At 37.2% G+C, this 26,702-nt stretch overlaps 1 protein-coding gene across 1 annotated transcript in view; it reads right to left on the bottom strand.

Moving 5' to 3' along the window:
* Positions 1-12,814: 12,814 nt before the first annotated feature.
* ALDH1A1 (aldehyde dehydrogenase 1 family member A1) overlaps positions 12,815-26,702 on the bottom strand; it is a 30,053-nt gene continuing 16,165 nt past the window's right edge. Inside the window, exons 7-14 of the mRNA XM_077171817.1 lie at positions 25,669-25,797; positions 23,113-23,226; positions 21,427-21,529; positions 20,689-20,873; positions 19,046-19,210; positions 17,082-17,239; positions 15,462-15,536; positions 12,815-13,404 (exon numbers count right to left, since the gene is read on the bottom strand). Coding sequence (XP_077027932.1) covers positions 13,332-13,404; positions 15,462-15,536; positions 17,082-17,239; positions 19,046-19,210; positions 20,689-20,873; positions 21,427-21,529; positions 23,113-23,226; positions 25,669-25,797 — 1,002 coding nt within the window. The 3' untranslated portion in view covers positions 12,815-13,331. The remainder of the gene's footprint in view (positions 13,405-15,461; positions 15,537-17,081; positions 17,240-19,045; positions 19,211-20,688; positions 20,874-21,426; positions 21,530-23,112; positions 23,227-25,668; positions 25,798-26,702) is intronic.

Genomic DNA, 26,702 nt, shown 5'->3' with positions numbered 1-26,702 from the left:
GATGTAAAAAGTGTTTTTTTCTCTTTGTCTTCCACTTGCCTCATAAGAAAACTAAAAAATAAAATTACATTTACCTTTGGTCTTCTCGCCAGTAGAGGTCAGAATAACATAAGATAATTCCCTCCATCTGTGTGAGTAATTGCCTTAGGAAAGAATGTTGCTGTTCGTTTTGGGTTTGTTCTGTTCTCCCCCATTGTCATGCTGAAAAGTCCTGCCCTGGTTCAGTTAAATGTCAATCTCCAAACCCCTCCCCAGTTACCATGGTTGCAGTATGTATCCTTTTAGTTCTCCACCCCCAGTTGCCTGCCTGTCACTTGGCACCCCTGCCTCTTTTTCCAGAAACTTCTGGCCAGGGTGTCGGGTGATTGGCTCAGGGACTGGGGCCCCTCCCTTAGTTATGTATGATTGGTTTTGCCATTGTGTCAATCTTCAATGTAGCCTTCCCTTCTCGCTCCTGATTTGTTACCACCCTCCCCTCCCACTTTCCTTATAAATCGAAGTTTTCCCCTCCTCGGGGCTCTCAGCCTCGGGATTTGTTGGGGGTGTTTGGTCCCTCTGGGGCTCAATAAACCCAATTGCACCGAGAGACTGAGAGATGCTTCTTCTTTCTCCTGTGGGTTGGAGTTTCAGTGGCCAACGTCCACAAGGCAGTTCAATGCCTTAGGCGTGGTACCTGACCACGAGCTGGGGAAGCGCCCCATCGGCTGGAGATGGGCTGGTCACCTAGCCTGGGTGTGCTCTACCGGCCACACTGCTCCAAAAGAATAAATCCTTTCTATTTGATCCCATAAAAGTTGACAGAATTGATCTAAATCTACTAGTTTCAGATCAATTGGGAATTTGTGGAAGGGCCAGAAGTCTGCTGATAGGATGTTTCAACTGATGCCAGTGGTACGTTTGCTGTTCTGTGGCTATCTAAAAGAAATAAAAAAATTAATAGTTCATCTGACAGAGTGCATGGAAAAATTCAGGGGGAGCAACCCCGTCCAATATTAATGTGTTTTTTAGAGATAATAACTGGTACTGTAACTGCTTAAAAATCAGTATTTTGATTTCTGCTTTTAAATCAACATTGCTGAGTCATATAATCTGATCTATAGGTACTTTTCAAACCAAATTAGTCCATCTATTCTCTCACTTTAAATAGGACAAAATGTGATGCTTGTTCAAAAAGATAAATTTAAACATTATTTATAAGTATACAGAAAAGGCAAACTCCAAACTCATCAAAGGAAACTTTAATTTCACAATCTTCTATTTGGTCAAAAAAATAATGTCCTGTGTCTTACATGTCTTGTTTAAAGTAAGTATAGATTAAGTACTGATTTTCATTTCCCTGGACAAATGCATAGATGTGTAGTAACATTCAGATAAGTCTTATGGAGGATAATTTGGGAAACATTTTTGCAGAGCAAAGGTGTTTGGATAAACTGCAAACTGTAGCTCCTTCAATAGAGGTAGCAAACATCTCTGCAAAGAATTCATATCATGGCTGAAACCCCACAGGAGTGAGAACTTACATGCAAAGATATGATTGAACAAAAATCCACAGCCTTTCTAAACTGTGACAGAATAGGGCAGAGGGATTGTCCTGCCCCACACGAACTGTCCATGGAGGTAAATACAACACTGTTTTAAAAAGCTGAGACATCCCTTTCAGGATGTATATGAAGGCACATATCCCTTCATTTTTCACATCATGAGTGAAAAAGTTCAAGGATACTTCAGACTTCACATTTCCATTCTCTAACACACAAAAAAAATAGAAATGCAGAAAGGATTCTGTTCTCAACTCAATCTAAGGTAGAACAGTCGGATGCTATGCACAACAATGGTATATCCAATTCCCACTTTGTTTCTTAGTTGACTACAACAAATAAATTTACATCAGGAAACTATACTCTCTCCAGGCAATTTCTGCACCAGAACAAGCCCAAGTAACCTAGGCTATAGCTGCCACTATGCAATGTGGAGTAAATTTGTTTTGTCTGTTTAAGTCACAAGAAAACTAAAATGGTATGGGAATCTTGCAGCAAGAAATGAAGAAAACTAATTCCAGCAAAGTGTGAATATAAAACAGCATCATCACAGAATTCCAGGATCACAGAATCACATGAACAGTTCAGGTTGGAAGGGACCACTGTGGATCATCTGGGCCAATCTCCCTGCTCAAACAGGGTCATCCCAGTGCACATGGCACAGGATTGTGTCCAGACAGTTCTTAAATAATCTTCCTCCAGTGAGGGAGACTCCACAGCATCTCTGGGCAATCTATTCCTCTGCATGGTCACTCATGTAGTAAAGAAGTTTTTCCTATTCAGGTGGAACTTCCTGTGCATCAGTTTCTGCCCCTTGCCCTACTGCTCAGCTCCACCAAGAAGAGCCTGGCTCCATCCTCTTGGCATCCTCTCTGTGGATACTTACATTGATAAGGCCCCTCTCAGTTCTCTCTTCTTGAGGCTGAACAGGGCCAGCTCCCTCAGCCTTTCCTCATGAGAGAGATGCTTTGGTCCCTTAACCATCTTTGTACCCCTCCCCTGGACCCATTCCCAGAGCTCCATGTCCCTGTTGTGCTGAGGAGGCCAGAACTGGACACAGCACTCCAGATGAGCCTCAGCAGGGCCGAGCAGAGGGGCAGGGTCACCTCCCTCGAGCTGCTGGCAGTGCTCTTCCTGAAGCACCCCAGGACACCACTGGCCTTCCTGGCCACACAGAGACACTGCTGGCTCAGGGACAACTTGTCCACCAGGATCCCCAGGTCCTTTTCCACAGAGCAGCTCTCCAGCAGGTCAGCCCCAGCCTGTGCGGGTGCATGGAGTGGTTTCTCCCCAGGTGCAGGATCCTGCATTTGCCCTTGCTGAAAGTCAGAAGGTTCCTCTCTGCCCATCTCTCCTGCCTGTTGAGGACCCTCTGAAGGGATGCACAGAACTTGGGTGTCAGCCATTCCTCCCAGCTCAATCAGTGAACTTGCAGAGGAGGCATCTGTCCCTTCATTGAAGACATTGATACTGGGCCCAATATTGAACTTTGATCACAGGCCTCCAACTCTTTCCTGTGCCACTGATTACCAGCCTTTGACATCTACCATTCAGCCAGTTCTCTATCCATTTCATTTTCATCATCAGGATAAATTTTTTCACAGCATCCTTGCTAGAAATATTTTACTACTTATGTAGAATAATCTGTCTCTACTCTTTTATGATGTGCCAAAGATACATAGCAAAGATAGCAAAGATACATAGTAGAATCACACACTTTGCTTTTCAAGTGATGGTATAATCTCTGTACCTTTGATGAGTTTTGGATAAGTTCCAGCAAGGCCACTTGAATCTGCTCTTTCAGTTTGGCTTCTCTTGCTAGGGCTAGTTTACAAACACATGACCATCCAAAGTGACTCAGCCAAGACTTCTCTGTTAGATGGTTAAGGAAGGATACTTTTCCTGTGTCAGCTCCACCTAGCTGAGAGATACAACCGAGGGTCAGTACCCACAAAACAGGCATATAACTTCCACTTCCATGGCTTATATTCTGAATGACAGAGTAAAATTTTTCTTCTTCTACCTTGTCTGAAGTTTCTGTGAACACATCTTTCCACTAACAAAACTACTCTGGTACCCATATATCTGCTACACTATTGCTAGACGTGTTTAAAACTTGATTGTTTCAAGTGCCAAAAGCCAGGCTGCTCAATACATGCCTAAACTGAACAAGGAGTAACCAACTCAGTTTCAGGCTGAAATCCTGTGAGCTGCAAGCTTTGCAGACCACAGCGTGAACTGTCAGGCTAGGGGTCCCACTTTTCTGTCTTGGTGGCAAATGGATTTTGTTGTGCAGGACTCCAGTGTCAAATCTCTTACCCCAGATTTTTTCCACCGTCTTTGTCTCTCCAGATTTTTCCCACTGCCTTTTGCCTCTCCAGAAAATGTCACTATAGGAAACTGCTCTGTAGATGGCACTTTCTCCTTTTCTCCTGTTTCACTAAAAGAAAAGCATCTCTGCCAGAGATAGACTCCAGAACCCAGAGATGATAGGGGCTGTTCTCTGAAAATGCATTGTTCCTGAAAAAATGCAGGAAACTTGCTGCTTACCTGTGTGCTATGTGTAGTTGCCTATTCAGGTTTGCAAGTGTTATCTTGGTGCTTAGCTCACAAGGTTTTTCAGATTTTTTTCAATGTTTTTAAAATGCTCAGTTGGATATTGAGAGCTCGGGGTACCTCCTGAAAATGTTTGCAGACAGCAAGGATGTATTACAGGTAGCATTCATGCTATTTTGTCAGTCTTCTAAGTGTGTTCTAGGAGAGATTGCCACAAAGAGTAAAAAAAATAATTAAAAAATAACCAGTTTTTACTGTAACTCTGCATATAATTTATATGGGATTGTGACATAAAATGTATTATTTACTTGCAGGCAGATTATGAAATAAAGAATATTTCAACCCTAGGTTAAAATGGAATCCTTTCTTGTTCTGCAGTACTTAATTCATGTGTTTCTTATTGCACTGACAGACAAGGCAAGTTAAAGTGCCATCATGTCCTTGAGGCTAGGAATAGTTCCTTTAAATAAATCCTTCTGCAGGTACTCTTTTGACAGATTATTTTTCTTCATCTATATATTTTTTGGTTGCTATTGTTGAGGAAGTGTTTCCATTATGTTATGGCAAAGGACAAATGTATCTACCACAAAGAGGAAATAAGGCCCATCTGTCACAAATGTCATAGCAGCAGAAACAGGTTTCACAGATGTTAAAAAAATTTCTTGAAATCCACATTAATAACTGCATTAAAGATTGAGCTGATTGAGTTGAACATGCTGCCTATTAGTAGGTTATCTGTGGATGATACTGCTCCTTTTTGCATCTATTTAATTAGTATTGACAAGAAAGGAGAAAGTATAACAAAATATCACATAAGTTAAATAAACTATTTGCTCTACCTTTCTGCATATGTTCACAAACAGCTTCTTGTCTTTTGCTTGCTATGGAGTGTCACTGTCAATATTACTGATGCCTGCAGGCATTTCATTCATTTTTTGAACTTGCATTTTTTAAACTTTAATATGAACTCTCTGAATCTATTTATTATGGCTAGTGTAATTTTTTTTTTCTCAAATCTAAATTTTTTATATGCTGACCTCTAGTCTTCCTGGAATTGTACTTCTTAAGGAGATATATAAGGAAAAACCATAAATCTTAGGACCTGGACTTTTCAGGTAATGGTTTCAAAATATCATGGGGATAGAATGTTTAATTTACTTTTGCTTTCAAATTTTATAACTAAAAATGCATTCTTACAATGCTAAAACTTCATAATTGACCATATTTTGCTGCCTGTTAAATAACACAAGACATTTTACTTCTACCACTGTGGTTTTCTGCATCAAATCCATATAGACAGCACAACTTGTCTCTTGACATAAAAATATATCCTCCCACTTCAGTAGGATCCTTGATTTATGTCCTGTCTTTCTGATTCCTTTTTCAAGCTTTGTTTTAAGTTTGTAAAGCTTTTGGGAGACAAAATCTTGTCCAGCTTCTTCCGTGAGTACCTCTGCCTTCATGTCATGTGAATGAGAATGTGAATCTCATTCACATGACATCTCATGATTCACGTGTGAGTCTCATTCATGTGAATGAGACTTGACGTTGGAGCTGTGGATTTTAACAGGTGATTGTAGTTCACTCTAACACACATTCACAGCTTTGAGCATGAGTGCTTTAAAGAAGTAAGATTTCTTACAGAGAGCACAGTGACAAAAAAGTAAACAGATTATTTTTGTTTAATCATGTAATGTCTTATTTATACAGTAAGAATTTTAGATTTAAATATTTAACTTATTTCTAGATTCTTTAAACTGATGTGCTCTTTTTTCTGTCCTCACATTTCTTTTACATTTTCCTGTCTGAATACCACTGTTACTAGTCTTGTCTTCAAAATCATTTATTCCATGAACCATTCAACACAAAAATTATTTTAGAGACATGGATTTTCTTTCAGTATAAAAGATTCAGAGGGTGTCTTTCAGACAAAACCATGTTTTTGGAAGTTAAAGGAAGAATGCCATGCAAGCAGTCCTGAGGGAGTAAAGCACTAGATTCCAATGAAGAACTTTTGTTCAGAGCATATCAATGTTCATAGAAGATATTTGTCTGAATGACAAGGTTATCTGAAGCCATCAAAATTAATGCTAGTGACAGCTGACATTCCTTGAGAATACTCTGTTTAAAAAATCTTGGTAGATGGGACTGAAAATTTTGTGTCGGCTATAGTGTGTTCAGAAGTGGTCTCTGTTGTTCACAAAGCAGTGCCAGCTTGGACAACTCTGAAAACTAGATTTAACAGTGAAAAATATCAGACTTAGCTAGATTTGGTGGTGATGGAACTCTAGGAGTCAATCTTGTTAATACACAACTGGCTTCTCCCATGCAGGGAGAAGGAACATGAAGGAACTCTAATTAGCTGTGAATCTCTTCTTTCCAGATGCTTTCCGGCTACATTAGTGCCATAAACACCCCCAAAAATCTGCATCAAACTGGCTTACCCCACTCTTCTCACAGGCTGTTTGTTTTGCTAGGGAAGTAGGCAAAGAAAGAGGCAATGAAGCCACTGTGACCTTGACCTGGGCAGGCATGTTTGGTGAGACAGAGAAGGCATATGTCTCTTTCTTTCTATATGTCTGGTCTGTCAAAGTTTTTTATTTTTGTAATCTCCTTTTACAAAATAAAGTTTTGCCATGTTCTGTTATTGTAAATATACTCCATAATAAAATAACTTGCATAGGAACTCATATTTGTGTTGCATAGGATTAGTACTTAAATACAGGTTTTTCTGTCAGTAAAGTATAAATAGGAAAAAAATGGAATGTGCAACAAACAAATCTCATAAAAATTTATTCATTTGGATAAAAAGTTTAAAAGGTGGTCTTCTGGTATCCATAAAGCCATATAATTAAACAGCCTAATTTCTAGCATTAAAAACCCTAGTGAAAGTTAGCTATAAAGTCTATATATTCTCAGAGGCAAGGAAAAGTGAAAGATAAAATGTTGAAGGTTTTAGAAAGGCTGCCTTAGTGGTGGCTAGTACATCACATACGGAGAAGGACACAGTCTAGGTGGTTTTTGAGGTAATGACATATTGTCAGACATTATCTATTTTGTATCAGTGAATGCACGGACATATTTCCTTTAGATATTATTTTGTTAAGGTAATGTAGACCTCTCTGAAAAGGAGTGCAGTTACACAGTGAAGACTGAAGAAACTTATTGTGAGGAAAACACATATCCTGCTTTGCTGAGTGTAAGGTTTAGGGTTCTAGGATAATTTCTCAAAGAGCTGGACCTCTCTTTAGAGTTAATGGCATTTTTTATAAAGTAGAATAAAATCATTAATGTTGGAAAATACCTCTAAGATCATTGAGTTCAATTGTCTTCCTCTGTTTGCTTGCTGAGATTTAGAGAGAAACAAAAGGAAGCCTTACTCTTCCATCACAAAATCAGCAAAAATGTAAGATATGAAACAAGCTGTTTATCAGACTGCAAGGTATCTTTAGCTCAATAGCCGGGATTCTTCCCAAAATGTCTAATTTGCATGTAAGTAACTCCAAAATTTAATTTCTCAATCATATTAAGGGGAGACTAGAAAAAAGCAAAGTGTTTATTGTTTTTTTTCTTACATGGAATTTGTTTTTTGAGCTGTGACTACTTCTCTCCTTTGCTTCCTCACTCTTGCTTTGACCATGATTGTTCATTCACAGGAACTTTTGCCTTTAAAAGATTGCCATCAACACAATGGACTAAGAGCCTTTAAGAGCTGAGTCAGTTCTTTAACACATAGTGCTTAGCAATACACCATGCCTGTCCACAGTATGAGTTCTAAAGTAGGTACTAACATTTATGCTCCACGTAGAAGGCTCACATGACACTTCCATTCTTTTTTTTCACACTCCCAAAAAGTCTTTCCATGTGGCTGGTTCATCTTCAAGCTGGATGCTCAGTCTTTTATATCCCTGGGGGTTACATCAGCCAACCCTGGCCCCTCCCAAAGTCTGTCAGTCAGCTCTTTGTTATTCATTGGTAGAGACTGCTTTCTTGTAACTTCAGTGGAGATCAGGCCATGCTGCACCCCCTAAGCAACAAACTTTTCCATTCCCAGCTGCCCCATGCAAGGGACACGTGCAGCCTTCTTTTTTACCTGTCCTAGATAACCCTGGCTGTCTGATGGTCACAATACAGGGGGGAAAAGGGACCTATGGGGAGAACAGAGGACATTTAAACTACAATAATATAACTATACATCACTAAAACTTTTATTAATATTCACACAATAGTTATCTTTTAATTGCAAGAGCCAATCTTCTCATTATTCATCTATATAGTCTCTCATAGAATGTTCTAGAAACCTTCTGGCCAATCATGGGCTGCATGGGCACTCCCAGCTGGTCCCAGAACCCTTTGCAAGTTCTTTGCTCCTCACCATAAGCTGCCTGGATATCATCAGTTGTAGCTTCTTATTTCTTGAGGCCCAGTGGTGTGGCTGTGTTGCCACTCTCTGGCCTGTGCATTCCATGACAAGCTCCCACACTGTGTAGGTATAATCCTTGTTGCTGCTCTTTGAGGATTGTTCCACAAGCTGGATTTTCAACAGTCAGATCACCTAATACACAGTTCCGTTTATTGGGTCACTATCCTGCCCTATTTTTCATGCAACATTAAACTGACTGACTTAGTTTATGTTGTGCTTCCAGATTTTCTACTTTTGTTTGCAGAGCACTATGTTCATCAAGTCACTGTTTTTCTCTCAGCATAACAAAAGTTATAATTCAGTCCTTCAGACCTCCTACTAAGTTCACAGGGAACTATTATTTTCAAATTACCAGAGACCTCTTTTTATTGCTTTATTTTATACTTTCCATAATAAGGACTTATCTAAATCTCAATTTTCAGTGGGAGAATATGTGGAAAACAGCACTAACATCAAGAGAATTGTACCATGACTTGAATGGAAAGAAGGAGATCAGAAGGATCAGGTGGCTCAAAAATAGTCTGACAGCAAACATGGTGATAGAGGGGCTGGAGAAGAACACTCCATATATTAAAGTTCATGTTAAATCTTTCAAAATTATAATGAGATCTTACAATGAGATCTTTCAGAATCTCAGGGTGATCCTTTGCTTTTGTTCCTCATTGGACTCCTTATGCTTCCTTTACTGCTCCCTTCCTTTTCCCCTCTTTTTCTTGCACTTGTCTTTTCTGCACTTATCTTTTGCGTCCCAGATGGCCTACTCTTCTCCCCAAAAAACTTTTTGGCTGCCAAGTTCACATCTTTCAAATTCCTCCCTAAAACCTATTTCATCAGGGAATTTTCACTTTTTATCCAAGCCAGATGCCTTTCCTGCTCTGAATATTTTTTCCATATCTTTTCTTCTCTGTCTTAAGGCCAACATATCTGGTAGTCAAGGATTATCAGTAATTTTCTTTCTTGAAACAGAATGAGAATTCCTTACAAATTCACTATTTTGACTGAAATAGCCTAAGGGTGCTTCTATCCTTCTGTTGCCATTCAAAAGCTTCCTCTCTCTTAAAAAAAAAATAGTGTGTTGGAGGCAGGGAAGGGGGCAGGGATCACCTCACTGTTGGCAAGAAAATGGTTCTAAAGTGACCAGATTTCTAGAGCTTGCTTTTCTGTGTGGTATAAAATTGCTTGAAACAAATAACCTTCAAACAAAACTGCAAAATCATGTCCTTAGTCATATTTCCATGAATATTAAAGGAGTGCCTTTATTAGCGTTAGGGGATTAGAAAAAGAGTTCACTAGAAAAATGAGTAGTCCCATTTTGTTGCTCTATATTATTTACCAAGACAGCCATTGCCTTCAAGAACTATTGGAAAAATGTCATGGTTTCAAAATATAAAATAAACATTTAATAACTGCTGCTGACACTAGCAGTCAGTTTTCAGGGGTCTTGAAAGGACATGCTCATTTCTCTCGTTAAATTTCATCCTCTGTGAAATACTGACTACAACTTCACTAACGTTATAAGCAATATTTACATAGAGATCAACTAGTGCTCTTCTCGTGTTTCATTCCAGTAAATTTCAATGGTGCTGCTTTGGCACATAATGGGAGTAATATGATAATGATTCAGTCCCAGAAAGAAAGGGCCTTCTTAATCACCTGTGTAATATTTGCAGAGTTTAAGTCCTCATTTATTCCTGTTCAGATCACAAGTCATCATACCTATGCACAGATATAACTCAAAGACATAGCAAAGATATTTCACCATCAGATGGAGACTCTAATACTATGAACATAGTCAGAAACACGCCTAATTTTGAAAGGACATTTCTTTTATTAACAGAGTGATTAGTACTAACAGTGAATGCATTTCTGAGAAAAATCCACCCCTGACCTTTGAGTCAGTAAACTGGCAGTTGAGGAACAAGTAGGATCATATTCTTCTTTTTTTTCTGGCTTGGGCATCATCCTATACTGTGAACAAATGTGCTTATGTAAGTCAGACCAGACTATGAAATTTATTGAGCCCTTGTTTGCCTCCTTCAAACATATTTCAACTCCTTAAGGGAATGACACATGTACTGAATTCCTTAAGCTTACTAGATGCCAAAGGGTATATCTCTTTACATAGGCATCTCTTGGGAACAACTTCAGTGTGTCATCAGATCAATGCAAATCTCTATTTGACTCTGATGAAAACTTTGGGTGTTAAACCTTGGCTGAATGACAGACTTTGCCTCTCTTCCTTTCTCCCTCTCTCTTTTCCCTATACAAAATATACACATAAAAGAAATTCTCTGACTCAAGGCATTTGAAATATGGCAACTTCAAGTTGCTACTAGAAGTCACATTTTGATCACATTGAAAAAATAAACAGGACAAGATCATTACCAGCTTTCTTTTACCCATCAAGACTATCAAATGGTCTTGGTCTAAAATACATATTCACAATAATGTTGGTAACACTATTAAAATATTTTAGACATTCTAATGATAAAAAAGACCAACTGTGCATACAAGGGTCCAGTCGGTCCTTCTCCTAAAGAGCTGTATTATGCTGTGTTTTTCCTTTCCTTGCATTATATTCCAAAGTCATTCTTTGCTTGGGCTTGTAGTCACAGGCACGATGGTAGGACTGGATTTGCAGTCCTGTGCTGCCAAAGAACACTCTGATTAGCCCTAGTCTGCTTCTAAGAGCTGAATGGTTACAGTGGTTGGACCATACCAGAAACCACATGTGAGCCTGCTTGCTTAAGGTCACAAAAAAGGAACTCCGTTTTGCTCCCTTGTATCCTTCTTCCAGGTAAAGAAGTTAAGTCAGGAAAATCAGGAATATCATTTCAGAATCACCCTCTTGATCCAAGAGAAAATTAAGAGATAGGCTTAATTTGACTTATTTATTCTTCTTTGAGATTTCTCATCTTAAATACAAAAGCAGAAGATGGTAGAGATTTTTTAAGATCCACCAACTCTACAAATGGCTTTTATTTCTTTTAAAATATGAAATCCTTTACTGTATCTATTTTCACTAATACTACGTTCATTGCCACTTTTAAAGATTTTCAGATAATTTTACCATTTTTTTATCTGCAGCTTATTTTTAAAGATTTTTTTGCTTGTTTTTTACCTTATTTGTAATTTATTTTTATTTCTATGCTTTCTTCTGTTTACTATCCTCTGCGGAAAAATCTCTGATAATTATTTTACAGTATACTATTACTTCTGATTAATTCTTCCTTCTTTTCCTTTATTAGTCTTTTACTTGTTTCTTATATGAGACCAGAATGTTTGAAAACTATGCCTTATGAAGCTACTTTAGAGGCATGAATATGGGATTTGGAATGGATACCTTCCAAAAATAGATAGTATAGAGGCTGTGGAGAGAAATACCACAAATTTGTTGTCCAGTTCTTAATGGAAAAAGGCATTCTGAGTAGAGTCATAGGCTGAAAGTCTCATCTGTATTTTGTTTCAACTATAATATTCAAAAGAAAATTAATTAAAAAGTGACCAGTTTATCCAAATGAACAAAACCCTTTTTCCTTTTTATACTGGGCAAATTCTCCATACTTGCTGCTTAAAAATTTTTGTTGTGCCATGTTCTTATTACTGGGCAGGGCTTGTACTGTGCACCAGGTTGTCTGTAAGGCTGAGCCCATGTAACAGAATTGACTTGTGGCTCTGGATTCAGTCCTGAGAAAATATGAGCCTGTCAGCAGCAGGCTGTGACAGGCTGTCTGAAGGCCACCATCCCAGAGCTTACCTGGTGGCTGCTGGTGCTGAGAGGCCATGGGGGGTGCTGGCAGCTGAGCTGCTAGAGAGCTGTGAAAGGCACCTTGGGACACAGGTGCTTAAAGAGGAACTTTAGGAGAATAAGCAGCTGTAAGGAACAGAGGAGGAAACAGGATGATAAAAGACAATGGATTAGAGGAGAAAAGAATAGGGAAGAGAACAGGCTAGTTATGAAAGTATGTGAGTACAGGAAAAATGTAGCAGGTGTAAATCACAAAGGAGATTGCCTTCCCTCCCCTCCTCTTCTTTCTCTTCACTGTCTCTTGCCCATAAGTCTGTTAAGATTTGTTATGCACTTACCATAGCCAAGTACTGGCTCTTTGCAAATTGTTTACTGTTCTGTGTGTTCATGTTTTTCCAGTTGTAATATTGGCAAAATATTGGGGTATTTATTCTCCATGTAGCAGATGTAGTTTATTTCTGATGACCTGAACATGCCACTGGTGCCTCTGGTACATTTTGCCCAGTGGTAAACTGGTATAATAGAAAAGACTAATGAAGGGAGAAGTACTAGGTTTTGTAGGTGAACTTTAATATTTTTTTAACATACAGATTACATTCATGTAGCATGATGAACAACTTTAATAGTCTGAGAAATGTATCTAGAGAAACATAGAAACATCTGCTAACTACTCTTTAGCGTTTTTGTTAAGACCATAAAGCAATGCAAGGAGAACTTGACATCTAACACTTACAAGAGCACATAAATTCAAACTGTACTTGCAGAATATACTGAAAAAGGAAAATTTTCATAACACTACAGAGAACTACAACTGCAAACAAGAGTAGATACTTCCAGATTTGGGTTTTAAAATGAGTTAGCTGTGAACCAGATAGTAAAGATTTTTTTTCATAATCACATTGATTTTTTCTATGCTACTCCTTATATTGTTAATGAAAGAAGGGTACCTCTTATACAGTCAGAAAGCAGAAAAGCTAATGCGTTACTTGGACAACAAGACAACTGAGAATTCAGATAGCCTTTGCAGATTCATTTGAAGATGTTAATTTCTGCACCTCAAACAGCATTACGAGTTCTTTTGAGGAATTTTGATGGTGACAGTCTTAACTTCTGTGTATTCATGAAGACCATATTCTCCCCTAGATAAAAGAGAACCAAGAGTAGCATTTATGCTAATGCTTTTTATATGAGTTTTTTCTGGATGGGATTTTCAGAGGTAGTGTGCAATTGGCTGGATATGTAACAAGTACACTGGACACATTTAGAAGACAGCTGTGCAGCTAGACTGCTCCTGGAAACCTTTTGAAAAGCTACAGCAATGGTCTCCTGATAAAAATGGCAGAGAGAGTAGTTTTATTTCTGTGAGTGGTGTTTAATTTAGAGTATTTCTAAACCAGATTTCTGTACAGCAGATGAAGAGCATGTTAGATCTTCACAAGTATGTTCAGCAAGTTATTTGTAAAGCTCTTCTTCTGATGTCAAGAACTTTCTCCAGAGTCAGAGTATGAACTTCATCTCAAGTAAATGGGGGACAAAATTATTCCACAATGAAAACTGAGACAGTGAGAAAAAGTCTTTGACATTATGAGCATGTTTCACCTTTGTGTTTCCAGTGATGAGATGAAGCTTGTTTGTATTCCTAACTATTTGACGTCTGATGTAGTCAAACTAGATAGATATAATTAGATAGATATATTAGCAAAACAGAAATCTGTGCTCAGGACACTTGTGCTGGGTGAAAATGTTTACTGATTCCCTTCATTTTTTGGAGAGGATTTTTGTTGGTGTATGACATTTGGTAGTTTAATTCATAATGGCGTTATCACTCCAAGAATTATATGGATAATTTTATTTTGGGATCTAGGAAGTGAGTGGCTTAACACAACCACATCCTACTTTTTTCAGTGTAGGTTTGTTTTTCCACTTCTCCTAAAAATGATTGTCACATATTTACAAATTTTCTCATGACAGACATCTATCTGGTGATGAATTTTTCCTTGTGCTATAGTGGGAATATTCTTATTAGTCTGATAATTGTGAATTTGAACCTGAAAACTTTGTTAGAATGAAAGATTCTTTCATTCAAAACATACTGTTATAGAGAACATTTTTGATAGTCTGTTATTTCCAGCAAATAAATCCAAAAAATATTTCTGAAAAAGACTGTAATTCAAAATTGATTATCTCCCAATTATTGGCACCTGCACCCAACAAAGGCAAAGCTGTATTGGATAAAAATGGCCTAAATTATTAAAGGGTTTCAATTTCCAGTTTTCTAAAGCTTTCAACATTGGCTTGACTGTTTCCTTTGAAGTCAGTGGGAGCTTTGCCATCAGAAGCAGATTGTGCCCAGTGATGAGCAAGTATGAAAGCACTAGCCTTTATCTCTGAAGAAACTACATAAAGAGAAGCTCTGAAGTGCCTCACCCATACATATCTGTTTTAATCACTTCCAAGGTTCTTTAGGAGTGTTATGTATTTATCTTAATAAAAAAAGAAGGCTTATATGTACTAATTTTTACTCATTGCTTTAAAAATAGTTTGTTCCCCTACACATGATATTTTTAACAAAGAATACAAGTAAGGCTGGATATGATTCAAGTTGAAACTGGATTAAAACTCAGAAGTTTGAAAAAATTGGATTAGTTTGTAATATATGTATGCTACTCTGCTTCTATTCTGGAAAAAAACAAAGATCAAAAGACTACAGAGGATTATTTTCATCAAAACTTTTCACCTGGCTGGCACGCACTCTAAAAACATTAGTTTCACAAATTTTAACTGAAAAATTTTGCTTAAATCAAGGATTTTGGAAAGTCTTGTGTTTTCAAAACCTAGCATTTAAAGGGGATTTCACAAACAACCCACAGATTAATCTTCATGAAAATGAGAGTTTCTCTAGATATGCAAAAACTGTAAACCATAAACACAATGGTCAGTTTTGCTTAGCAGTAAACCATGATATACTGCGAATTATTCATATTGAAAAAGTGTGCCCCTAAGAAATTTTCTTACTTATTTTGTAGAGGAATTGCTGGTTGATGTTGCCTCTGACAACATGATGTCTCTAAGCACTCTAGAGACTTATTTGCCAAAGTCTCAAACAGGACATCCTAGTTATGCATATTTTAAGTCAGGGTTTGGAATTTCATTTTGAATTTCCTGTGAATCTACAGCTTTAAAACTATTTACTTACATTTCTCGTCCATTTCCCGACATCTTAAAACCTCCAAAGGGACATTGAGCAGACAATGCACTATAGCAATTAACCCTAGAAGAACAGAAAAATTACTTTTGACAGTGCTAAACAAATTTTTTTTTCACTTGTGAAAAATCAGAGGTTTTCTGTCACCTCTAAAAACCTTATGGTCATTGTCACAAACTGCATTGTCATAAATCTAAGTATTTACTTGCAAAAATATACGTAGTTTGAAGTTCAGATAAATGAAGCATCAAAAACAACTACAGTTCTTATCAAGGTACTAAAACTCAGCAAGGGTCTTCAAGCTGAGAGAAAGTCATATCTTTCTCTGATCATTGCAATAAAATTTCTAATTTGTATACAAGCTCTCTCACAAAAGGTTGTCCACAGATAAGTGTTCTGCAGAAGAGTTTATCTACCTTTCCAATAGATAAATACAGGATAACTTCACTATATATTTAGGAAGTTTTGTTGGGTTCTACTCAGTTAAAACTTATTCTGTATTGTGGTTGAGAATGAAGACGCAATAATGAGTAAGAAAGGAATTTCACAGGCAACTTTTTAGGTATGAAGAATTTTGGCAGAATGTGCATCCCATTTCCTAGCTGAGAAGCTTTTTTTGTATTACAACTTTGTCAAATTAAATATTCTCTATTTTCATATCTTATATTCTATTCTCCTTGCCAGTCAATTGGTTCCAACAAAAGAGATTCTGTTCATAGCTAGAGGATTCCTAGACCACCAGTCATGTAAGAGCAAATCCCAAATATTCCACTTCTATTCTAAACTTTCTTCCATATAAAGAATACCAACTCTGAAGGCAAGATTGTTAGCTTATTTTTGGAAAGCATATGTTCTTAGGTCACAGGACTTGAGCAGGAATTTTTGCTGGTTGCAAGTGCTTCCAGATAAAATGTAAATTGGACACAGGTTTTGCATTCAAGTAAAATTGGTTGTTCTCCTTCTGATGCATTGAAATAACTATAGGGAAACACAGGTCTTTGTCAGTGATTGTCATTAGACCCTGCTATGCCTCCAAGCTTTCACTCTTTCATTTCTTAGTTTTTTTTTTTCCAGCTCCATATAGGTTGCCTCTTCTTTTCTATTGCTGGAAATAGTTGGCCTTGTAGTAGTCCTCCCAGCTTGTATATCCTTTCTTTGTTCAATCACATTTTATCAACCTTTCCCATTACAGGAGTGGAAAAGGCTCTGCCCAGGTTAATGGCCACCGAACTTCACATAATTAACTTCTTTACACAATATCAAAACTGATCTCATTAATTATCCATTGGGCTATCCCCAGATCCTGAAGTAAAGGGCACTCTCACAGAATTTTCTTTTGTTTCCTTTTCTTTTTAGCAAGTAAATTTCCTTTTTTTGGACTAAGTTTGTCATAAAATTGTATGATGACTAACAAGAAGTAATTATTTAGTAACACATAAAATAGGGAAACATATGGGAAAGATAAACAGAAGAGACAATGATCTACCTCTATAAAGATGACAAAGAATAAATATTAAAAAAACCCCACCCAAAATACTGTGAATATGTCTCACAATTAGTAGTATTGACACCTGCAGATCTAAAGTAAGAATTAAAAAAAACTTTATTTACCATACTGTTCCAGCCTGAAGGGCAGCTGCAAATGTCAATGCTTTGTCAATGTCTTTGGTAAAAACTGCTGCTGCTAAGCCGTAGGTGGTATTATTTGCCCTCTTGATAACTTCATCTATGGTTTTAAACTTCATGATTTGTTGAACAGGTCCAAATATCTGTATCAAACACATGTAAACATATGACATGAACTAGAACAACTTACTTTTTGAAGTAATTGAGGTATTTTAAATTTACTTCTGTCAGATGGCCTTATTCCTGAATTAATTCAGTCAAGAGTGAATAAAGTTCTAAAAAATACTATTGTTTGCATAAAGATTTTTGCAATATGAAAAAACTCAAGATTACCTATTGTAAATAATTCCTAAAACCACAAATGAACAATAAAAACAAATAAACAGTGATCAAAAAACACCCATCATAAAGGTAGTTAGCATGGTATCACAGTGTGCTATGTATCTATACTGGTTACCAACAAACTTGTGTTTTCTGGACAAGCTCTATTTTTAAAGTCAAGAAAGACTTTCAATTTTTCATTCATCTAAATTTATTATTAGAATTTTATCCCTGCAGGTAGCTGCACAACTGAGAATGCACTCCAAAGGAAACAACTAATTCTGCTTTCCATGTGGGTGTCAGGTAAGAAAATAGTCCTTCAGATTCAGCTCCCCTGCTACCATTGTTCAGAGTTCTCAGCTAGAGGTGCCCGTGCCTATCACAGGACACCAAGACTATGTGGGCTGAGGGAGGCATTACAACATCTAACTAATTCTATTTCCATAGACTGTGAGCTTTCTACTTGACTGAGCTTTTAGTCAGTGCTGGTTTCTAACTAGAGTTCTAAGGATTGATTTCCATAGATCAGAAAACCACTGAACATTTCTCCAATGCTCAAGTGGTGAGCTTCAAAACTCATTCTTTAAACATTAATATTATTTAAACTGTCTTGGCTACTCACAGCTTCTTTGTTCATTACACTTAAAATAATGTAAGGACTAGTTCTTGTACTGCTGACCAAAGGGCAACTAAGAGAACTGCAAAAAAATTGTAACTGTGCTGTTTCCTACTTGACTTATAGTGTGGTGGAAACAATCAAAATTCTGTCTTGTACAGGTCTATCATGTTTTACAACCCTCTTCCTGTCACAATTAATTCTAAATGCTGTGGTGTAACTCAGGCTGTTGGCTCTTGCTGGATGTAGTAAATATGTTTAGGAGGCTGCATCAGCTTTATAATATGAAGTAGTATAATGGACACCAATTGCAGCCCAATTGCAGCAGTTATTAATTAAGATAAATGTAAAAAAACCACAGAGAAGGAGTCTTGACTTGACTTTGAGTCTTTATGTAGAGAACCAGCTCAGACGGCAGCTCAGCACTCTCAAATGTCTCTGGTTCCAGCAGTCACTGGTTCCCTAGCATTGTCATCTTAGCTGGGACAGTAGCAGATTCTTCACTGAAGTGTAGACACATCTGCAAACTGATCTAATTTAAGTAATCCCACAGGGGCAAAATGAAATGCCACAAACAAATGCCTCTGGAAGCGCAATCCACCTAGTTTCTCACATTGCAAAGTAGCTGCCTAGTGCACACAAGCACCACGTTAAGTGGCTCCTTAGGCAGTGTAAAACATTCACAAGTTGTGCCTCCAAGGTTTACAGGTCACTGTGACTTTGATATGTGAGACATGGACAGTATGGAGCAATGCAAACGTCCAAACCTCAGCATTTATCTATGCAGGAGCCTTTGCTAGCACAGCAGCCTCATACTCCTCTCTCTCCTTGAGCAATCTGGTGAAATGGGCACCAGAAAACAACAGAAGCACTTTAAACACCACCAGGATGGAACAACAGGTTTAATGAGAGGATTTTCATGTAGTCACTTGACCTTCTAAATGAATATTTTGTGCAGATATTTAAACAGATGACTTCCAGTGAGAGAAGAGACTGCTGAAGATTTATTTACCTCTTCTTTGGCGATGCGCATATCATCTGTAACATTAGAAAAAACTGTGGGCTGGATGAAGTAACCCTTGTCTCCCCATGGACCTCCTCCACATTCCAGTTTGGCTCCTTCTTTTTTTCCACTCTCAATTAGCTCCAGGATTTTTTTATATTGCTCCTTATCAATCTAAATGAAAAGATATTTCAGGAATGAAAACAATACACACTGATAACAGTTGGTCTTCTAACTTATTAACCTAAACCCTGAGCTGGAGAAAAATATGGCTTTTTCTCTGTGGCAATACACCACAGTGAATAGACCTGATACAGGCTATTATTTTTTGTTTCTAGAAAACATTACTCTAGAAAGCATAACAAGGAATCTGATGACAAAGAGAGATATTTAACATAACTACCATAAAAGAAATGAAGCTGCACCCATAATTACAATTTCACATTAAATGTGACCATACCAGTTCTAAAAGGAGTACATTTTCTAATCTGTAAAATAAGTAAGCTTCAGCTAAAGGTTGCTAAGGATAAAAATAGATCAAAAAAGGCAAATTAGGAGACTGGAGGAGAAAAGAGTCTTTATGCTCATTCAAATATTTTCATCATTGTTTTTTTCGCATGTTTAACTTCCTTAATTTTTTAGTAAGAGTGTATTTACATCTCTCATTTAAATTGTTAGCATGAAATTCAAACTCAATAAAGCCACAATAATATGAGAGAACATTTCTGTTAATTTTATATTAGATGTATACCAGACACAGTTGGAGTTTACTTTTTTGAGTTTTCCTGTCCTTTGACTTTTAAATTCATTCTGCTGCATTAATTTTCTTGTATCAAAATATATTCCAGGGTATCAAAATAATATTTTTAAATTTGCCATATATTTTGTGGCTTGGAGTATATTTTTTTCCAATTTACTGGATGTCTTTTATTACTCAAAATGACTGTGATGACCAATAAGGAATATGTTACTCTATCAAATGCATGGGAGTGGTTTTGTCTCCTACTTTTTCTTTTTCTCTACTACAGCACTTTTTTCCATGCTTTTATTCCATGTCTTGCAGTATAAGCTGATGTGGGAATAAGACTAGATAACTATTGTAACAGTGTTGAGTTCACAGCATTGTGATAGCAATACTTTTTAATGCTGCATTTTAACGCTCATTTGATGGGAAAGCTGTTGGTATGATCTTTTAACAAAAGGAGAAAAAAAAACCTCTTGCATTTTAACTGTGTAATATTCTAAAATGGAAAGCAGCATAATAAAAGTCTAGTGCCTTGAAAAAGGGGAAAAGATATTGAAACTCTTATTTCTTCAAGCTAGTCACTGATAGTGGCACTATCTGAATGAAAAGTTAGCAAGTTCTAACATGACATAGGTGATTGTACGTGCACTTTTTACAGATCTTGCATTAGGGTTTTTTCAAAGCATTATAGTTTTTTTATAATTGCTTCCCTTCAATAATAAAAAGAGATCTTAGGCCTGTGTTATTGGCACAAACGACAATCACTCTGATTTCTTCCTCTTTGTACTCCAGACTAACCTCTACAAAACTGTACTTAGCCTTTAAACTTCTGCAACAGTAGGTTTAGTAGGATGTCAAATTGTGGTGTCATGACAGAATTAGTCTGAAAACAAGTAATATTACTCACTTGAGGGCCTTGCTGCACACCCGGTTTCAAAGGATCCCCAAGAGTATATTTCTTTGCTCTTTCAATGCTCCGACGAACAAACTCATCATAAATAGGCTCTTCCACAAAAATCCTAGATCCTGCTATACAACATTGTCCCTGGTGATAGAACAGACCAATGTGGGCAAATTCCACAGCAGCATCCACTGCAAAGAAATGCAGAGTTCATCAGATCATAAACCTGAATCATCACATAATAAATTCTTTACTAACCTTTGTCACCCATCTAATTTCCCTTTCTAGCACTTTTTATTTTTATGGCCCTTCAAAACACAGATATAGAGCCATTTACTTATGTCCAAACTACCCTTCTCAAGAGCATCATGGTACATCTAGCTGAAGACACATTCAGAAATCCTGTAGATTTAACATTATTTGCCCTGTCAGGAGTATCAACAAAAGTATTCAGACAGGAAGTTAATAAACCTGTTTAAGATCCTTCTATCTTCTTTTCAGTCTTCATTCATGTTTCATTAGGATGATCATTAATTACATTTAGGGTGAACAGGCTTTCAGAGTTACACATCTATTCAGGAGCAATTGATTTTTGTGGCAATCTAACTTAAAATTATGGCATGACCAGAAAACATTAAAAATTACTTCTTTTTTGAAAATATTAAAATAATTTACTGACAAAGAAAGGAAAAAGCATGTTGGATTTGCAATAGTAGTAGTTCATATAATAAAATTGCTACTAACAATCTGCATCTGCAAATATAATGTTAGGACTTTTTCCTCCAAGTTCCAAGGTAACTCTCTTCAGATTGCTCTTCCCTGCTGCTTCTTTAATCAGTTTGCCAACCTAAAAGGTAGGAAGAGGACAGCTTCATGTCAAAAAGTTCGTAATGACCTCTAAGTACTTTTTTGATTTCCTCAAAAGCGAAAATCAGTTAAGAGATTTGTACTATCCCAGTAATAAAATGAAAAATAAGTTAAAATAACTGAAAAGAGTCAGCGTACAGGGCACCCTATGAGCTGGAAATGTTTTCTAGAAGAATTTCCCCCTGTAATGTTAACTGCCAAAGATACATGGTACTTTTTTGGTTACTACCACTCTACTTCCACGTATCTCTAGTCTAAAGCAGGCACGGGTTGCTGCTGCACCTTTTACTCCCAATTAAGTTAAAATTCCTTTGTTTTATGCATGAGAAGGCTCTTTAATGCACAAAGTTTCTGAGACAATCTACATTGGCTGCATGGACACTCTTCCTTGTTTCAATTTCTCTCTTGGATGCTAGAAGAGCAGGAAATGAACGCTGCAAGCTAGGACCCTTACCCCGCCTTTTTCTACTGATGATAGAATTGAAGGAACTACTTACTATGAATTGCCCTGGAAAAGCTGTGAAGAAAAAATCTGCTTGTAGCTCTTGTGGCTTTGAACTCTAGCTGCCTGTGTGTAACAACCATCAGGCAAACTTTCTCCCTCTGTCAGCCTTCCTGCCATCATTTCTCATTGCTAAATTGCACGGCTGGAAGAGAACAGTCACCAAACTCTAGAATACATGGGTCCATCTGCCTTTGGAGGATCACTGGGCACTGGGAATTGTAGTTGTCACTGTCTATTGGTAACATCTGCGGGATATTTCTCAGATGTCAGGGTTTTGGGTTGTTTTCATTTCCCATTACTGTAGAGATGAAGGTTTCTGAGAGTAAGCATAGCTCTTGCACTCAGTGTGTACTGATCCCTGACATGAAGCAATGATATTTATCTTTGGAGTCTATATCCAAGAAGTTAAGAGGCCAGATGGCAGCTTTTCCATTAGCGTGCATTTAGACAGACAATATAATGAACTGTATCAAAGAAATAGCTAAACCTTAATCCTATATATAGCCTGCAATGAGAAATATTCAATTATAGCACTTCACAGAGTGAAGCTTAGGGAAAATTAACAGCAACCTTCCTTTTAAACAGATACATATTCAAACACCCAGACCACCCAGATGGTACTAAGTATCAATGAAATACAAAAAATCTGTCACCTCACCTAAACGTGTGCAGACTGAAGAATGAGCTTTCCTAGGTACCTTCCTGTCATCCTGCTGTTATTAAACTCAAAGATAACAGAATATCTTTAAAAAGGAATGTTATGAAAAAGTTTTGGTTTGAAGGAGTAAAGACTTAAAATACCCTTGGTATACTAGGATCTACTGTATCTCACAGACTGCCTTTGTTTAAAGGTCTTTCCAGCAATACAAACATTGTTTAAATATGTTTAAAGTTAATAATAACCAACAAATCATTAAACAGACTTTGTTTAACAAACCAGCAGCCTTAAGAAAGAAGAGAGTTAAAATAATTACACAGAATAAGTTAGACATTAAATCATTGCTGGGAATCAGAGGGGCACATTTCCTGCTTATATTTTCTTGCATTGATTATAGTACCTCTGTAGAGCCTGTGAAAGCTACTTTGTCTATATCCATATGGTGAGAAATTGCTGCTCCAGCGGTGGGTCCAAAGCCTGGCACAATATTCACCACTCCAGGTGGAAATCCTGCCTGAATTGGAAAAAAATCCTGTAAATCTGGGGGAGAATTATAACTATAAGAACATGTGTTGCATGGTACTCCCTTTTCAGTTCTCCAGCCATCTTTTCTTAGCCATATATTTATTCTCAGCCTTAGAGCCCCACAAGGTTTCATTCTCACATGATTTACACCCTCTTTCTTTCACCTGTCTTTTAGGTTACTGAACTCTTTTTTTTCTTTTTTTCCCCCAAAGAATATATTACTTTCATTCTTTGTCAGTGCCATTTTTTAAGAAATATTTTTAAAAATTTTCTCACTCAGATGTATAAAGAAATATTGCTTACTTTCATGTCTGCTTCATTAGAACTGTTTGAATCAACAGATGTGCTTGCTGACTTCTGCACATTTATGTCCATGCTAGATGGAATTTAATTAATGATCTGCTACTGAAGTTAAGAAAAATGATGGAACTCTGGATGTAGGTTGAAAGTATAGTGGGTAACGAGAGTTTACAGCAAAAAAGAGGCAGATTAGCTACCAAGCATGAACAAGCAGGCTGAGATAGGCATAGTTTCAATATCTTGCACATTTTTTATGCAAATAAGCTTTTCCTATGGTTCAAAACAAATGTATTAGTTCCCATAAATCCTGTATTAGATATGTTCCATTCACAGCAAAATAAGCTATTTTCTTCCAGTAGCTTGTCAGGCAAACTTCAAGGATGTGAGAAGAGTAGATGGAATTTTGTTGGTTTATGAAGCAGCTGCACAATCTCAATGACACTTGAGGAACACGGAATTAAAATATCAAATAGATTCATATCCTGCATTATCACTTCAATAAGTCTCTTTATAACACTAAACAGGATTTTGGAATTACATGCTAAAACTCCATTTTTTTTTGGAAAATGGTGAATTTCAGGTGGTGAGTTGGAGCTCCTAAAACTCATGTCCTGTATTTTGGATACCAGGTTGTTACTTTTGTTCAAGCAACTTTTATTCCTTACAGTTTCATGCTCAGATACAGTCTGTCAATGTTTGTTATGCTCATTTAATTTTCCAGATAAATATTTACCCTGAAATTTAGACAATGAGGTTCTTTCCATTTGCTGAGCATTGTCTTTCTTACTTAAGTTGTGTAGAGAAATCTCCCTTTGAGCATTTAATTTTCATGCTTGTTTTAGGAGCTCTTCTCTATATATTAGTAAGGGAGACTTGTGAGTGTCATTAAGCAAGATAGTGAAGGTTACCAGAAGAGACTATATATATATATTTTTTAAGTGGGATTTTGGGAACTAGAAAGTTAAATTAGACCTTCAGATATTTTCGTAAGTCCAAAGCAGCTATTGAAGTCACCACTGTCAGGGATTTGGCATCCAATGTACTTTTTTTATTCTGGATATTTGTCACATTTCCCACTTCTGAGCTTGACTTTCAAGAAATCAGAATATCACAATAGATATTTCATTAGATCAGAACAGAATTGAGTTATTTTTCCTGTAAAGTTACTTTTTTCAGAGAAATACACTTTCGGATACTTATTGTTAAAAATTGATAGAGAAGGTTACTCTCATATTTTTAAAAGCTATTTCTCCTCCCCAGTATTATCTAATAGCATTTACTATGTGATGCAATAAGAGCAGGACATGGCTCCAGTCTGATAAAAAATTTGTTTCTGTGTAATATTAACACACAACCAATCAGTGGGCTGTGCTGAATCACTGTTTTAAAGCAGAATTATAAAATGTGCCAAGTCACTTCCATTAAAACTCTGCAAGGTTACTGCACGGGTGATTATTGACATCTGTGCCAACCTTTGAACAACTTAGATTGTATTTGTTGATTTTATTGGGAAGAAAGCTAAACTGTTTAACTGTTCTCTTTGGGTGTTTGCTGGACTGAGCATAATAGCTTTGGAGACACTAGCTTTCTGAAGAAACTAGCACACCCCTTATTCAGGAGCACAAAGTGTCTTCTCACAGTTTCTGTGTGAAGAGAATTCACAGGTTTGGCAGCAGTCACCAGCTTGATTTTACAGCTCCCTGTTAATAATAAACTTAGGTGGATAAAAACTTTGTTCAGTTAAAAAAAAAAAAAAAAAAGCTGTACAAACAGGTTCTTTTCTGTGATAACTGTACTAATAAAGTCATTGCCACCCACCTCCAAATACTCTGCACTTGACTCCTTGTTTGCTTTTGACTCTGAAAGGTACTGTGCTTTTGTAATACAAAAATATTTGCTAAAGAATGGAGTTTACTAAATTGATGTTGTGGGATTTTTTGTGTGTGTACTAGGCTGAAAGATATGCATGCTTTTGCCCTGGTTTGGCTTCTCTGGTTTACAGCAAGGTGAGTTCCACAGTGCAAGATTAGGCATGCAATGAGCCTGTCTTATATTACCTTTGTGGCATTTCAGCTGCAGTGTACTCTTACACTTCTGAGAGGGGCAAATAACCCTGTTGTTGGTGACTTACCTCTTTAATTAAGGATCCCATGTAAAGGGCACTGAGTGGAGTTTGCTCTGCTGGTTTGACAACCACCGTGTTTCCACAACAAAGGGCAGGGGCAATCTTCCAGATGAACATAACCAATGGGAAGTTCCACTGAAAGACAGATGAGAAAGTCTATCCTATTTCTAATACATCACCAAAATACCTCAGCTTTTTCTATTATAATAGTGCAAATTTTCAGCTGGGTGGTTAAGCTTTTTGTTGAAATCCTTTCAGAAAGAAGATGTTTTGAAAAAAACAATTGGCAAGCCATGTAGTACAAACTGGGGATTTTTGTGTATGTGTAAGTCCAGGGAATCCAAGGTATTAGTTACAAGCTCAAGAGACAATGAGTGTACTCCTTTAACAAAGTATTGCAGGCAGTTTTTGGATTAGTAGTGCAATTGGGAGTTTTGCTATCTTGAATGGTCACATCCATCACCAATTCAGCTTTCTAAGGGAAAGAAGGTAATAACACATAATGCTGCCCCTGCCCTCTCCCCTGGAGGTTTCACTGGCTGCTGTCTGTTGTAAGCAGTTCAGGCAGATTGAAGAGCAGCTGAATGCTTTGGATCCCATGTTCTGCAGGGTGAGGGACAACATGACCAGGGGAAAACAGCTTTGTCCCTTTGAGAATACTTACTATGGTTTGGGTGACATTGAGGCCATGAGCCTCAGCTCAACAGATACCTTTTTGAAATGGGGGAAAAGGCAGTTAAAAGTTATCTATTATGTTAGAATAGCTAGGAGGAATATACATGCAACGCTTCTTTTTTTTCTCTCCTTGTCTCCTTTCAGACTCACCCCAGCCCCAAAAATAATGGGAGCATAAATAATATAAAGTGAGGGATTACAAGGTTTCTGCATATTCATTGTTGAAGTTGTACATACAACTTATGCAGTTGTACATACAGCTGCATAAGTGAAAGGAAGTGGAAATTGTCAGCTATCAAAAGTAGTTTGCAACATACACATAGTCCTCACAGTTTTGGTTTATATAGAAAACTGTAGTTTGTTGG

Source organism: Agelaius phoeniceus, chromosome Z (genome assembly GCF_051311805.1).
Source record: "Agelaius phoeniceus isolate bAgePho1 chromosome Z, bAgePho1.hap1, whole genome shotgun sequence".
Lineage (NCBI taxonomy): Eukaryota > Metazoa > Chordata > Aves > Passeriformes > Icteridae > Agelaius > Agelaius phoeniceus.
This window is presented reverse-complemented; position numbering and strand designations above follow the sequence as displayed.